Source organism: Cicer arietinum, chromosome 8 (genome assembly GCF_000331145.2).
Source record: "Cicer arietinum cultivar CDC Frontier isolate Library 1 chromosome 8, Cicar.CDCFrontier_v2.0, whole genome shotgun sequence".
NCBI classification, from domain to species: domain Eukaryota; kingdom Viridiplantae; phylum Streptophyta; class Magnoliopsida; order Fabales; family Fabaceae; genus Cicer; species Cicer arietinum.
The window spans coordinates 6,011,950-6,027,646 of NC_021167.2; the positions used below are offsets into that span (position 1 = coordinate 6,011,950).

General features: G+C 31.4%; 2 protein-coding genes and 1 long non-coding RNA gene across 8 annotated transcripts; 2 read left to right on the plus strand and 1 right to left on the minus strand.

Annotated features, from left to right (window-relative positions):
* The first annotated feature begins 3,358 nt into the window (after nt 1-3,358).
* Nucleotides 3,359-8,754, plus strand: LOC101509474 (cell number regulator 13-like). Of its 6 annotated transcripts, none has more exons than XM_004512103.4 (9): nt 3,359-3,518; nt 3,923-4,067; nt 4,423-4,847; nt 5,713-6,131; nt 6,383-6,483; nt 6,962-7,033; nt 7,482-7,588; nt 8,126-8,219; nt 8,439-8,754. In XM_004512103.4, exons 3-9 carry the CDS (start codon nt 4,440-4,442, stop codon nt 8,489-8,491), a joined length of 1,254 nt encoding a protein of 417 aa, XP_004512160.1. In that variant the 5' UTR covers nt 3,359-3,518; nt 3,923-4,067; nt 4,423-4,439; the 3' UTR covers nt 8,492-8,754. The 6 variants fall into 6 exon arrangements, 5 of the variants coding, with proteins under 5 accessions (XP_004512160.1, XP_004512161.1, XP_027193306.1 ...); XM_004512104.4 differs by having other exon boundaries at nt 3,362-3,518; nt 3,920-4,067; XM_027337505.2 differs by having other exon boundaries at nt 3,366-3,692.
* LOC140919032 (uncharacterized) lies at nt 5,786-7,221 on the minus strand. The gene is made up of 3 exons (XR_012161615.1): nt 7,201-7,221; nt 6,748-6,859; nt 5,786-6,582 (listed from the first exon to the last, which is right to left on the minus strand). It is a non-coding gene; the product is annotated as an uncharacterized lncRNA (long non-coding RNA).
* A 1,294-nt stretch (nt 8,755-10,048) lies between the features above and the next one.
* LOC101510870 (diaminopimelate decarboxylase 1, chloroplastic-like) lies at nt 10,049-15,445 on the plus strand. The gene is made up of 8 exons (XM_004512106.4): nt 10,049-10,600; nt 11,052-11,226; nt 11,908-12,057; nt 12,456-12,617; nt 13,148-13,333; nt 14,297-14,419; nt 14,689-14,778; nt 15,118-15,445. Exons 1-8 carry the CDS (start codon nt 10,113-10,115, stop codon nt 15,196-15,198), a joined length of 1,455 nt encoding a protein of 484 aa, XP_004512163.1. The 5' UTR covers nt 10,049-10,112; the 3' UTR covers nt 15,199-15,445.
* Nucleotides 15,446-15,697: the final 252 nt, after the last annotated feature.

Below are 15,697 nucleotides of genomic sequence, written 5' to 3' on the forward strand. Positions count from 1 at the left end.
TAAATTAATTTTTATTTATTTAAAACTTATAAAAGTAGTTTCTATTCTTACTTAAATTCTATTAAAGTAGTTCCATTATATTGTTAGTTGGATCATACTAATATTTGTTGAGAAATAAAAAACAAAAAAATAAAATTGAAAAAACTAAACAGCTTGCTCAACTCTATGGGGTCTTATATTCAAGTACTAAAAAATATTCTTATATTGATTTCTTAATAGTGTAAGGAGATGATAATCATAATTAAGGTCAAATTAATAAATGTATTTATTTATTTTATTATGAATATAATTTTAATAAAATAAAATCTTAAAATAAATATCAGTTATAAATTTTAATGCACTTTAATTATTTGTTCTCATATTATTATTAAAAAATTATTATATACACGACTCTTAAAATATTATTTTGTTTTGTATTGATAACAATAAAAGATCTATAAATAATTGATATAAATAATTTAATAAAATGATTTTCTCGTTAGAAATATACATACTTTATGTAGCATACTCTTTACACTCTCTCAATTATTATCCCATTTTTAAACCTCAACTTGGTTACCGGTTATCCATTTATTGTTATTTATTTAATTTAATTTATAATTATTGAGTTTTAAATTGTCCATATTTGTCTGTCTTTATTTTTTGCAATACACTCTCTCTATTTGTACGTTCCCTTTTCTCAACCCTTCCCAGTGACTTGAATTTCCTCCATTAATTCAAAACAGTTACTACGATGTAAATTCCATTCAGCCATATACATGATGTCAACGATTTTTAGCATTGAAATGTGTAATTTTAAGATATAATTGACACACATAATTTTGTTAAGGAAGGAACACACATAAACTCTTAAAATGTTAATTTCTTTAACATTTGAAATTTAATAACGGTGAACGGTGATGAAATCGGACCGCTTTATTATTTACATTTGAAATCAAGAATTATTTGGTGATGATAAATAATTGTTGACAAAAATAAATTTGTTTTAAACTAAAATTCAATAATTATTTTCGATCTCTCAAATTGCAGATAACTCACAATCATCTCAAATTGCAGATAACATTTTTCTAAAAAAATAATAAATTTTTTAATATTTAAATTATTAAAAAATATTTAAAAAACATTTGTGAACGTTTTTCTCTAAATATAAAATAATGTACAAAGATTAAATGTTGATTTTTTTGAGGAAGCTAGGTGCATTATTGATGATAAAAATAAAGGAAAAAACGAGGATGGGGGACCAAGAGTATATCCATCAATGGCGATATTCACATGAACCATAAACCATGGATAGAGAGAGTGTAGAGTAGGATATTGAGATTTGTGAGGAGGAAAGACAAGACGAGAACACAAGAAACAAGAGAAAGAAAGAGGATGAGGGGCACGTGGCAGTGTTAACATGTGCAACCTTTATATCACGTCGCAGTAGACACAGATCAAGAATGGATGTTCACTATTCCAACACGCAGAATATCCAACATATTCATTAACTCTTCTTAATTGCCTACTGTTTAGCCGAACAAACACCTCTTTGCCATAATTACTATAATTAAATTTATTCCTCCTTAAATGACGCTATTGGCCTTTTTCACCTTTTTCCGCTCTATGCTGGTTATTTTCGTTGGTTGGTTGGTAGTACCTCCTTTTTCTTTTTCTTTTTCTTTCACTTTAACCCCTTCCTTATATGGGTAACTTCCAACTAACTTGCCTTTATATTTCTCGATCATCACCAATCTATCTCTTTTCTTTCGAATCTCTAGATTCCCAAATCAGATTTTCTTTTCTTTCTAAATCTACATATTTGAATTTCGTTTAAAGTACTCTATTTCTTTTTATATAATATACTCTCTATAGTTCTATGTACGTAAGAGAATATTTTTATTATATATAGATTTTAAGAAAATTATGGTCTATTTATGATTTATTTATTTTTAATATTTTTACTTAAAATATTTGTATTTGTAATATTTTTTATTAAATTTTAGATTAAAATTCTGTTTGAGACCAAAATTTATAAAAAATAAAATAGAGAGACTATTTTCGTGATTCAGTTAAAATAGATTGATCAAAACTATGATCAAATTTATTTTTTATTGTATATTTATGATATTGACAATGCACTAATACTTAATAAAAATAATTTGATAAAAATAATTTGATAAAAATAAAACTATCTCTTTTATTTATAAATTTTTTCTTAATATGTGTAAAATTATCAAATGACTCAATTATTTTAAAATAAAGTATATATTGTTAAAAAATATTTAATATCTTACAATTTTCAATATAAAATTAACAACTACATAAAATTTGATATTTCTAATTCTCTTTGTAAATGCTTCCAAAAATAGTACTACATACGTTAATATTTTTTATTCCACACAAACTTTTACATTTTAGATAAATAAAAAAATAATTATAATTTAAATAAATAAAATGATGATATTACTCCATTTTTTTAGTTGTGGTTTTAGAACATTTTGCATAGCAAAATAACCAATAATTGGTCAATTTAAAATTTGTAATTGTTTTAATTAATTAATTAATTTTTGTTTTATTAATATATCATAATTTTGTTACAATTTTTAATATAATCTAAAATAAATAAAAATATATACTCATTATTTTTCATAAAGGATAAAGGTGTACAACAACATAAATTATCAATAAATTTAATATCATAACTAATATTTTTTTAATACTTATAATTTAATCAACGTAATTTATATATAAAAACAAAAATATTATTAATTTTATAAGAAATAGTAGTAAATACATAAAACTAACAACATTTATAAAATAAAATTTTACAAAAATGAGTGTTATTTTTCAATGTAATATTGTTGACTTTTTTGTTAACGTTACCATCTAATTTATACCATACACATCATTCTCAAATGATTATATTTTATTCTATATTTATGATAACAATAAATACATTAATACTAACAAATGCAATTTAATAAAATTAATAGTCTATTATCTTTATTTTATGGTCTTTCTATAATTTCCTTGAAATAATGAAATACAACCCTAATTTTCAATATTAAAAATAACCATACTCGCCTTGTTCTCTCTAAATTGAAATTTGGATCTTGGTAAAGTCGGGTTTATAGTCACATTGGTCTATATAAATAAATTGCCAGCTGGCACAGTGTTATAGAAACATTTGTAAATGTACTTATACTGAACAGCTTCTGTTCTGAAAGTAAAAAGAGTCAACCATCTATCTACCTGTCCGTATCACGCCGTTAAGTAATATACAGTCCCGTGAACTCAAAGATGGTAATATCGTAATAAAACGAGCAAAAGAAGGGCAATTACGTATTTATAACTGAATAACACAAGCGGCCAAGCACGGCACTGTACAGAACAGCACCGAACCGAAACACTGAACGATAAGAAGAAGAGAGAGAGAGAGAGAGTAAATAAAAAAACAAAGAGTGTTTTCTCTATAACGAAGTGCTCCTTCCCGCAAAGCAATGCCTGCCATCACCTGAATTCTATGCTCTTTTCTCGTAACTTTTTCGTTTCTTTCGTCAATTTCGTACAACTAACTAACACTACTTAAAATCACAAGCTATACAAAACTAAATTCATCTGCATTTTGTGTAACCGGTGATGAATTATTTCCCTACTTTATTTCTGTAAAAAAACGTTTCATCAAAAATCAAGCTCTGTATTCAGTTAATGTATTTTTCTTCTTTTGTTTTATACGTAATTATTAATATAAAAATGAATAGAATGTTCGAATTTTGTGTTGTTTAGACTGTTTAGTCATGGATTTCAAGCTGATTCAGTGATTTTTATTTTTCTTTTTAATTTCTTCAGTGTCAAGATTTTTTCGGTTCACTATTTTTTTCTTTCTTTTTTTTAGGTTGAATTTTTTTATTCACTTTTTGATTTTTGCAATGCTTAGCAGTGTTCAAGATCTTGAAGGATAATGCTATTTCTGGAAAAGATTTTTGAGAGGAATGTTTGATCCAGTTTGAAATAATCGATTCTTAAGATTTTCTCTGCTTCATTTCGTCTACGATCGAGTGGAGCAATCTATTGCACTATAAAAGGTAAAATAAACTCTATTTTATTACAAAGTATAAATGATTTTCATGCATGTTTTTTTTAGGGAAGATGCACTGTTTCTGTAATTGTTGGTGATAAATGATGAAATTATGGATTATAAATGCAATTTTAGAAACTGATGTTGTGAGATGATATAGTTTGATTTTAGGTTGATTTTCAGAGGTAAAATGAACTCTATTTTATTACAAAGTATAAATAATATTCATGCATGTTTTTTTTTGTTGGGGAAGAGGCAATGTTTTTGTAATTGTTGTTGATTGTGATGTTTTATGATGAAATTAGTGATTATAAGTGTAATTTTAGAAACTGATGTTTTGAGATGATATAATTTGATTTTAGGTTGATTTTCTGAGAGAATGGCATCTTGGGAAAACATGGGAGATTTTGCAAATGTGGCGCAATTGACTGGGGTAGATGCTGTGAAGTTGATTGCTATGATTGCGAAAGCTGCAACCACTGCAAGGATGCATAAGAAAAACTGCAGGCAATTTGCACAGCATTTGAAGTTAATTGGGAACTTGTTGGAGCAGCTCAAGATCTCGGAGCTGAAGAGGTACCCAGAAACTAGGGAGCCTTTGGAGCAGCTTGAAGATGCTCTTAGAAGGTCTTATATATTGGTTAATAGTTGTCAAGACAGGAGCTACCTTTATTTGCTGGCTATGGGATGGAACATTGTTTATCAATTCAGGAAGGCTCAGAATGAAATTGATCGATACTTACGTCTTGTTCCTCTCATTACTCTTGTGGATAATGCTCGAGTCAGGGTATTTGTTTATCTGATATCTCTTTGCTGTGAATGGTATTTTTTCCAATGTTGATACACTATAAAATTTAAATATAAAAATTAAAGGTAAAGTTTGTGGTATTTTACTCATTTGGGGAGTGATTCTTTGAAACTTTTTAGAATCTAGTAAACATCTGATTTATCGTGCCAGCATTTTATTCCACTTCTTTGCATGTTGCATATAATATTCCAATTCTGTTAAATTACATGAAGTGGTTTAGTTTGATCCTTAAATGGATGGAAAGTTAGTTTGAAATGTCTTCACAAAAGCATTCATTTGTGTCTGAGTTTGAAAAATTAGTTACTATGCTTGTTTAGATAACATTTGTCGGAATATTCTTTTTGAAAGTCAAAAGTATTAAGATTCACACTTGGAGACGTTAATATGTAGAAATGAGTCCTGTCCCTTTTTCTTCACACATGAACAACTGTGTACTTGATGCCTTGTTGTACTATTTTCAGGATAAGGAAGCACATAGTGTAAATTAGGATTCAACTCATTAGTCAGGATTAGCACGGTTCATATGTTTTAGGTGCATCTTTTTGGTCGTTTAGATAGAGTTGGCTTTTGATTTTACTTTTACCTTTTTAAATTAGCAATACTATACAAATAAGCGGTAGTCAAAGTTGTACTCAATCGAGCAATTAATCAAATCCCTGTTCCTTTTCCTCATGTTTGTGAGGGTGTTGCACAATTTGCAGCACATTGTTTCTGGATTTTTGCATATTTCCCTAAATTTGTAAGGAATTTGACCTGTGTTATATTGTCACTGTAATGGTAGCACTGCCATTGTAAATTTTGCTTAAATGTGGTTGATAATCAATTGCTACTCTGAATCATTCAGGAGAGACTTGAAGTTATTGAAAAGGATCAACGTGAATACACATTAGACGATGAGGACCAACAGGCGCATACGGTTATTTTAAAACCTGATCCTGACAAGGATGATGCTGCAGTGCTGAAGAAAACTCTCTCCTGTTCGTATCCAAACTGTTCTTTCACTGAAGCTATTAAAAAAGAGAAGGAAAAACTTAACCTAGAGCTACAAAGGTCACAAGCAAATTTGGATATGAATCAATGTGAAGTGATTCAACGTTTATTAGATGTCACAAAAGTAGCAGAGTATTCTCTTCCAGACAACTGTTCACCTGAAAAAAGTCATAAGAAAGAGAAATACAGTTACTCTAATGCCAATGATGACAAGGGTCTTTCATCAGATGAAAAATACTATGCAAAAACTGATAGTACTGTTTCGACATCAAGGTAGTTCCATTTCCCTCTTCCACAACTTAACATGTTTTAGGTTCACTGAGGATAACAAGTTAAGCAAAAATCAGAATATTTCCCTACGATTATCCTTAGTTTTAACTATAAATTTCTTGCTTCTTCCTTTCCTTTATTATATTGGCATGCAATCCATAATGCTAGTTATTTTTAATAAATTAATCTGTCTTACTATTTTGGCAATGAACTCATTGACTGTGTTCGGTGCTCATATGCATGGCCTCGAACAGATTTTCCGTTTCCCAAAAGGATCTGATGTCAACCGGAGGTTCATATCAGCAGGCAGAGTGGCACACTGATTTGCTTGCTTGTTGTTCAGAACCTTCTCTTTGTATGTTCTCTCCTGCTTGATATTTTAGAATAGTATCTTCACCAAATTTGACTTTCTTCTTTTCTGTCTTCGTGGTTTGCATGTGATGCTATTCGGCACCTAATTGGATGAGAGTTAAAAAGAAAATTAGGAAATAGGATAGATATGGCTTGCATGGTATGTGCCTGGAATAAAATGAATGATTTTGAATCAGGAATAGGAAAATTTATGTTATTGGACACCTTTTTTTTTCTGTGAATCTTGAATTAGACTAGATGCTTTTACCTTGCATGTTGAATCACGCATGGATAATTGTCAGGTGTAGTCCCACTGAGCATAAAACCCCCTTATGTTTTGATAAGGTAAAGTTTTAGTAGAAACAAAGATAAGAAGCTCCCTGAACAGCAGAAAAACACGTTTTTAATACTTCAGCTAAAAATAGGTTCTATCCTATACCTCTATACTTTTCATTCTTAATAATATAACATTTGATCTGCAGGTCTGAAGACATTCTTCTATCCTTGTGGAACATTTTCAAAGATTGCTACGGTTGCAAAAAACAGGCCCATGTGTAAGTTAGCTATCTTGTATGTGTTAGCACTAAAGTGACAAATCTACATTTGAGTAATGTTTCTAGCAAACAAAGCTAAAATTTAGTGAATCAAGTTGGTGTCTATTTTAACATTATACAATTTGGGTTCAGTTTAGATTTTGTACCTTAGTTAAATATTTAAATACCTTTCTGGGTTACTGTGACTTTTGTGGGAAGCTGGCATTATGAAATCCTGGTATCATCGGCAATTTCAGCATAGCTGGATATTTAGTAGTCATTTTATCTGCACTTTTATATGTTTTGAACACTGCAGTGGAATCTTGAAGAAATATACCAATAATGATTTTCTGTAATTAAGATTATTTATATAACTTATGAGTTATGCATACCTTCATTCTGGTTTATTTCGAACATTTACACATTATTGAGGTTCTGCGGTTATGATTTCAGTTTTTTGTTTGTTCAGCCTCAGCAGAAGCATGTAATGAATTGATGGCATATTCTTTAATTTTATCATGTTGTTGCTATACTTGCTGTATAAGGAGAAAGCTTCGGAAGATGTTGAACATCACGGTGATGCTTCCTTCCTTCTCTCTGCATAAATATCTCTTCTCATCACTTCTTTACCCCTCGTGTTTGTGGATTTATATATAGCTTGCTTCGTTAAAGATGCAGATAAGAACATATAAAGCCTTCTCCGGTACCATTTTTTTGTGGTGCTGTGTAAAGTATTGATTTTACTTTGAGGGTTATATACCATAAGCACAACTATTTTTGTGAGATAGCAGCTGGCTAGCAGTTCTTAGCTATTGTTCAGTATTATTAATCCTTTTTGTACAACTTTACCAACTCTTATAATTACTATTTTAAAATAGAATCTACTTGTATGATTTTGAAGGCAAGTTATAAAAAATAACGTAAACACTAAGGTTGCCTTGTGACCTAGATTGGAGGTCACAAGTTCAAATCCCGGAAACAGTCTCTACTTGTAGGGGTAGGGCCTACAACACAATAAAATTGTTACACAATAAGATTTGGGCTTATGTGCCTGCTTACATTTGCTGATCTCTTTAAATATTTCATGTTACTCACAGTTACTTTGTATGGTAGGGTGGTTTTGTTGATGATTTTCTCTCTCATTTGATGTGTTGCTGCTGTGCTCTCGTACAAGAATGGAGAGAAGTGGAGATCCGTGGGCTTAGTGGTACGTCACCCTTGTTCTTTTTCATCTTGCTGTACTGAAATATTGGCAACTCTCTTGTTCAAAGCACCAATTTATCATGCACGCTGTTCAATTGGATCTAGCTTGTTGTAAATTTCTGTTTACTGTGAAATATTTTTGTAAGTTTTTTACGCTTAAATAATTATTGCTTATCAGTGCTCCAGTGACATACAAAATGTTTGATATTGAACCATTTTGCAGCTCATGAGAAGACCAAAACAAGCCCTCCACCTTCCCAGTACATGGAATCTTAAGTAACAAATGAAACTGTCATTTGGTTGTTTAGGGATTCAATGGTCCTAGGAGACATTAAATAGAAGCTATTGGAATTCTAACATGAAGGCAGGAACTATGTATTTTTATTCTCACCGTACCTTGCCTCTTTAGAACTACTATGTATGTATAGTAATTTTGTTGTGTTGTACTAAGAAAAAAAGTAGCTTCTAGATTTATCTGGTGTATCATTTTTATTAATTTGTTTTCCTGGTTTAATATAGTTTGAGTTAATTTCTTGGCATATTTTGTTGGATTTTCTCTTTGGCAAATTCATCTGATGCAGTTTGACGGACCCAAATGCAACCATGCTGTTTGTGATTTGCTTGGATCAATAGCTAAATTTCCATATCCACATACTCAAATTTGAATGGAAAGATATTGCTTTCATAGGACATTCTTAATTGCTTGCTGATACTGAATAAGATTAAACTAACATTCTCATGTGTGCATTTTTGTTTCAATTGTTTTCTTAGGACGGAAACAAAACCCTGTTCTTATTTCCTATGTACCTTCCCAATCTCCATGGTGAACAAAGATACATCTTTTTTGAACAGCAAAATATATAAAATAAAATAGGGAGTATAAGGATACTCTAATTCAGATGCAACTAACTATCAAATACACCAAATACTCCACTCAAACTAGAAAACATAAATATTAAGAACACTTTCGTTTTAATAACTGTTATTTTGCTAAATAGGGACCTCCTTTTTTATGATTAATAATAAATATAATGTTGAATGTTTTGCTAAATAGGGACCTCCTTTTTTATGACATTTGTAATTTAACAGGATTGGAATGAATCTGAAACGTTTCCTAATACTATTATTATTTCGATTTTTATTATGGCTATTCAATTTAATTATTGTAACTGATGTAATTGATGCATCATTTAATTCCATTGGTAATAATATGTAACTAAAGGAGATTTTCATGTAAATTTGCAAGTAACGGCATATGTTATAAATGTTAATTAATACTAATTGAAACCTTTTAATTTTGCACATGTTGGTAATTAATGTATGAAGATGATTATGGAAAAGCAGTCATGTGTGACATGTATAGTTCTTTGAGCTAAATTGCTAAAAATTACACGCTTTAAGTTATTCCAATATATATATATATATATATATATATATATATATATATATATATATTTCTAAACACTTGTGCATTCTCAAATCATATTTGCATTTGAACGAAGCTTGTTTCTATTAAAAAAAATAATCAGACTTCGAAAATGGATAACTAGTTCTAAAATTAACTTTTGAAATACAAATTCATGTGCTTCAAAAGTTGATTCTCACACAGATATTTAAAGCCTTCTAGAATCATTTTTCTTTAAAATAGTTTTTGCCAATGGAGGGTGTATAAAGAAAAAATGGAATGCAAAAACCAACCTCCATTTATAAATTGTTTTTGTACCATTAGACCCCCTACTAGTGGATCCATTGTTTGGGCCAAACTAAGAAAAATGAATCTCTAAAGCCCAAAAAAACCTTATTTCCCTTTTCGACAAAACATAAAAGAAAAACCGAAGAACCTTAACGAGGGTTTTGACTTTCGATCTTTTCACAACTGAGCTCGTGTATCACCACCATGGCAGGTACACACCTTCTTTCTCATTCTTGTTCCCTTCCCAAAGCTTGTAATCACTCATTCAACAAACACCCTTTACCCCAAAACCTAATTCTACCTCATAGATTCAATGGCACTATTAAACCCCTTGTTCTTAGAGCAGTGAACACCGTCAAAACTCCACTAGAAGACACAAAGAACACTCATTTTCAGCATTGTTTCAACAAATCCGAAGATGGGTATCTGTATTGTGAGGGTCTCAAGGTAGATGAGATTATGGAATCTGTTGAGAGAAGACCTTTCTATTTGTACAGTAAGCCCCAAATTACTAGAAATGTTGAAGCTTATAAGGATGCTTTGGAAGGTTTGACATCAATTATTGGTTATGCTATTAAGGCTAATAATAATTTGAAGATTTTGGAGCATTTGAGGAGCTTGGGTTGTGGTGCTGTTCTTGTTAGTGGGAATGAGCTTAAACTTGCTCTTCGCGCCGGATTTGATCCCACAAGGTTGATTGAGCTTTTTATTAGATGTAATTTTGTGTCAAATTGATTTTATTAAATTGGTTAAATGTGTGTTTAGGGTAAGCTTTTGATAAACATGAGTTTGAATGGAATTGGTTTGTTAATTTATGGTATGATATTTTAATTCTATACACAAGTTTTATATACATTTTAATGTAATAAATATAATAAGCACTGTCATTGGACAAGATAATGACACATAGGCATTGATATTAATTTGAAAAAATAGAAGTGATTGGATGTAATCATTAGTGTAGTGTTGTGTCGGTGTTGTTCTATCAATACTGAAATGAAGTTTAGAACTTGTGTCACTATGGTTCAGTCATACTTCAATTTTCCATCAGTTATACTTCAATTTTCCATCAGTTATACTTTTCTGTTGTTGAAAATTTAAGAGATTCTTAGTGCATTTTTGGTTCACTATATTAATGAATAGGTGTATCTTTAATGGAAATGGAAAGATCTTGGATGATCTGGTTTTGGCTGCCCAAGCAGGCGTGTTTGTCAACATTGACAGTGAGTTTGACTTGGAAAACATTGTGGCAGCTGCAAGAATTGCTGGAAAGAGGGTGAATGTTTTACTCCGGATCAATCCTGATGTAGATCCGCAGGTATATTTTTGGGAGTTTAGATAATGATTTGTAGAGTTTGACCCGTGTATCTTGTGGTTCACATAAAGCTTTTAACAATTTTTCTGAAGACAATATTTTTTTCTCTCTCCATTTAATGGTAAACCGTAAGCAAATGTGGTGTAGACAGTTAAAAGAAGTTTCTAAAGAACAAAATGAATATTAAATTTTTTGACAAAATTTTTTAGCTAAGTTCTGAAATAAGTTATAAGCCTAGAAGAAATGCAAATTATAATTGTACCAAAAAAAAAAGAAGATTTTATATTTTTTATCAAGCCATTTTTCTAAGTTCTGTGTTACACATTTCTCAGGGCAAACTACAGTTCATACTTTTTAACTATCAACAACATTCACAAGCAATGACATTTTTTTATTCCTATGATATATCTTCTACAGAGGAGTCCACCTAGTTGGAAAAGATACACCTATTTATTATAAAATTCTCAACGGCATTTATTAAAGTGGTTTCCTTCCCTCTTCCTGTTTTTACCATCATCACGAAATCTTTTTCCTCTGTTTGTCATTAATTGCTTTGTGCACAACATCACTATTGGACCTACTTCATAAGTCTGAATTTCTATTTCTCGTCTGCATTGTTATTATTTTGTTTTATCAGTTTATTGTTATAAAATATCTAAATGTTTTTATCCTTGTTATCCTTAGGTCCATCCTTATGTTGCCACCGGCAATAAGAACTCTAAATTTGGCATTAGAAATGAGAAGCTGCAGTGGTTTTTAGATGCCGTGAAGGAGAACCCGGATGAGCTAAAGCTTGTAGGAGCCCACTGTCATCTTGGATCTACCATTACCAAGGTTATTCAAAGAAGTTTTCATTTTTCTGCTTCATCTTGTGCTTTATTACTTTTGGAGATACTTTTCTGCAATCTAAATTTTCTTCCTCTATTATTAATTTATTAGTTGTGGTTTATTACTTTGGGAAATACTTTTCTTTTATGTGCATGATTAGATTGACGGTGAGTTTGGCAGAATCATAGTGTGCCAATGTGATTCCAGCAAAATTTACACTTTGGAGCTTCAGCAAAATCATTGTGGCACCATGATTTCAGACATGCATTATATATTTATTTTTCTTTTTAGTGTGAATTTATGCTTTGATAGGTCAATTTGCACTGTTTTACGCTGATTCCTAAACTCTACCTAAATATATTGTGTTTAAATGGTTGTTGCATGCTATTTTCACACCTTTCCAGGTAGATATTTTCAGGGATGCAGCCACTATTATGGTCAAGTACATTGACGAAATTCGAGCTCAGGGTTTTGAAGTTGATTATTTAAATATTGGTGGTGGACTTGGGATAGATTATTATCATGCTGGTGCAGTCCTCCCTAAACCCAGAGATCTAATTGATACTGTGAGGACTCTATCCATGCAACTCACTTTATCTTTTCATTTTATGTGGATAAGTTTGTAATTCCTTATAAGAATAAGGAATACAGTTGATAAATGTGCATTCTTAGCATTGTAATATTATAATTTATACATCCACTTTGTAAATGTGACATGCAGGGACATGTGGCCAATAATCCCTTTCAGAACTATTACATTTTTTTTTGACAGAAGAACTATTACAGTAAAATGCACATGAATGTGTATATTGTTACATTAGTCAGGGTCTTAGGTCTAGACTCATTTGCACGTTGCATGTCCCATAGCTCTACCAAGTAGCTTCAATGAAATTACTATATGTAGTATTTATGTAAGACTTAGAGTATCCTTTGAAAGGTACCTCGTATGTGTGTTTGCATATATGTTATAAATCACAGCACAGACCATCTGCTTCTTTTTATCTGCCATTTAATATCACATACTTAAACCTGTTCTTATTTTATGGTACCTTTCACACCTACTAATTGAATATTTTTATTTTCATTGTTTGAGTAGGTACGCGAGCTTGTTCTTTCTCGCGGTCTTAAACTCATCATTGAACCAGGGAGATCACTTATAGCTAACACCTGTTGCTTAGTTAACCGGGTTACAGGTGTCAAAACTAATGGCTCTAAAAACTTTATTGTGATTGATGGAAGTATGGCTGAACTTATCCGCCCAAGTCTTTATGATGCGTATCAGGTATTTGTTCAAGTACCTGTTAGTCTCTTTTGGCTTATCATTTAAAGAATTGATATCAGTGCTGATCTCTTTAGCTAAGGGTTATGTCAGACATTTATGACGGATTCTAGACCCTTTATGTGCATGTGCTTAGTATATGATGCACTACAAAAACTGACTCAAAGCCTTAATATATTATTGTTTGGTTGGGTTCCGTCTTTTGCCTTTGCCAAATCTAATGAAAATAAAATATCCTGAATGCTGGTGTTTGGATCTCTCCTTGCCAAAGAATGTAGTTACATTTGCAGTTCTGTTTGTTTGATTTATTTATTTTGGAATTCACCCTAATTAGGGCCTTTTGCATCCCAATGAGTCCACAAGGGTATCCCACTGCTTCAGTCGGCCCTTTGGACTGGTTATGGGACTAACTCCCGGTTCTGCTGATTGAACAGAATTTTATCCCTTAGTTCCTAGCTCCCAACACGGGTGGCTCCACTAGGATTCAAGCCCTGGTTCCTCATGTCCTCTTAATGGGGGCAAGTTGCTTCCACTTGATCAACACCACATTGGTGCCGTTCTGTTTCTTTAATTTTGGTTCAATCGTGGCACTATTGATGAGAACAACAATACCCACAATCAAGGCCTTTTTCCCACATTTGGGATCTGCTACATGTGTCCCTTCCCGAATCTTGTCTAATATCAGACATTTAAATCCAAATCCTACATAATGGTTTGTCATACAGCTTTCCTTCATTGATCCATGTTAACTGCAAATTATTCAACACAACTCTCTTCTTTTCGTTAATCAGATTGAAATGAATCCAGTTAAATTTAACAACGTTAAAGCTTTTGTCTAAAGAAGTTGCTCAGAAGTTGATAGAATTTAGGACCATTTTAGTTAATTGATGTTATTGCTACCCTAATGCATCTTTGTTATGCCATGGTTTTTTCAGCCAATATTATAATGTCATGTTTTTTTTGCAGCATATAGAGCTGGTTTCCCCTGCCCCCGCAAATGCGGAGACAGCAACTTTTGATGTAGTCGGCCCTGTCTGTGAGTCTGCAGATTTCTTAGGAAAAGAAAGAGAACTTCCAACTCCTGCCAAGGTACTGTAATGTATTTGTAATTATTTGTTATTCTTATATTTAAATAGCTGTATAAATAATATACTTGCATAACTATGATGATGATGGCAACAATGGAATGCAGTCCTAAATAAGAGGTCATTAAGGCCGCTATATTATGATTCTGTTATGGCTTTATCAGCTCAATGTGGTGAATTAGAGTTCCTAGGGCATTCCCAAAATCATGCATAGTGAAATATTTGTGTAACTCATTCTAAGTTTAACTAATCTAATCTGAGTTTCGCTTGCAGGGTACTGGCCTGGTTGTTCATGATGCTGGTGCATATTGCATGAGTATGGCATCTACTTACAATCTAAAGATGCGACCTCCTGAGTATTGGGTATGGACCAACCTTTCTTCATTTGCTAATGTAGTTAGACATGGCTTCTCTATATTACAAGAAAGTGGTTTTGAGAGGAAAAAAACGCATTTCGATAATCATTAATGAAAATTAATGTTTTCTTAGGGCATGAGTAAAATAATTTGATGATTGATGCGTGTATTGAAAAAAACAAAAAACATTGCTTGTTACACTTAATACTTGGAAATTGTAATGTTGATTGGCATTTTGTTTTTGCAATGGTTTGATGAGAATTACCTTTTCCTGAAAAAGCACAATTTCAACTCCAACTATGATTTTTCTTAAAGAATGATATCTTCTCTCTGTAAAATATTTCAGGTTGAAGATGATGGATCAGTGAGCAAAATCAGACATGGTGAGACATTCGAAGACCACTTGCGGTTCTTTGAGGGACTTTAAACTGATAACTTGTCTTCTCGCCAGAACAAAGGCTTGAGATTTGTTGTATTTGGGGTCTTGAAAGTAAGGCAGAATAAAAAGAATTCCATAAGATTTAACACTAGGGTTTGATTTCAGTATCACACAGCGAGTGTTTTTGCAGCTATCAAATGTAATGTTGAGCTTATGTATGGTGGTGCTATACGTTTGATAATGCCTGATAACGTGTTGATAATTTAAGTACATGTCACCTCATTTTTAAGGTTGATTTTATGTTTGTAGCTGCATAACCTTTTGTTGGTTTTTGCCTTCATTTTTACTGTTAAAATGTGCGAATAAAATAATATGGCTAGTGCTTATGGTAACATCACAAGGGAAAAGCTTGTTTATGATTCAAACGTAAAAATTATGCTTTTAAATTTGTATTTAACTATATAAAAATTCAAATATTGTGTTTTTCAATAAAAAGATTGTATCTTTGTTATCTTTAATGTGTGGCCTAACATGATTCTTAACATAA

Bases quoted from the DNA above. Each gene is read 5' to 3' on its own strand.
- LOC101509474 (XM_004512103.4), top strand. From the start codon at position 4,440: ATGGCATCTTGGGAAAACATGGGAGATTTTGCAAATGTGGCGCAATTG. The intron at 6,132-6,382 runs GTAGTTCCATTT...GGCCTCGAACAG, and splicing joins AGTACTGTTTCGACATCAAG to ATTTTCCGTTTCCCAAAAGG. The intron at 6,484-6,961 runs GTATGTTCTCTC...TTTGATCTGCAG, and splicing joins TTGTTCAGAACCTTCTCTTT to GTCTGAAGACATTCTTCTAT.
- LOC101510870 (XM_004512106.4), top strand. From the start codon at position 10,113: ATGGCAGGTACACACCTTCTTTCTCATTCTTGTTCCCTTCCCAAAGCT. The intron at 12,058-12,455 runs GTTATTCAAAGA...ACACCTTTCCAG, and splicing joins TTGGATCTACCATTACCAAG to GTAGATATTTTCAGGGATGC. The intron at 14,420-14,688 runs GTACTGTAATGT...TTTCGCTTGCAG, and splicing joins AACTTCCAACTCCTGCCAAG to GGTACTGGCCTGGTTGTTCA.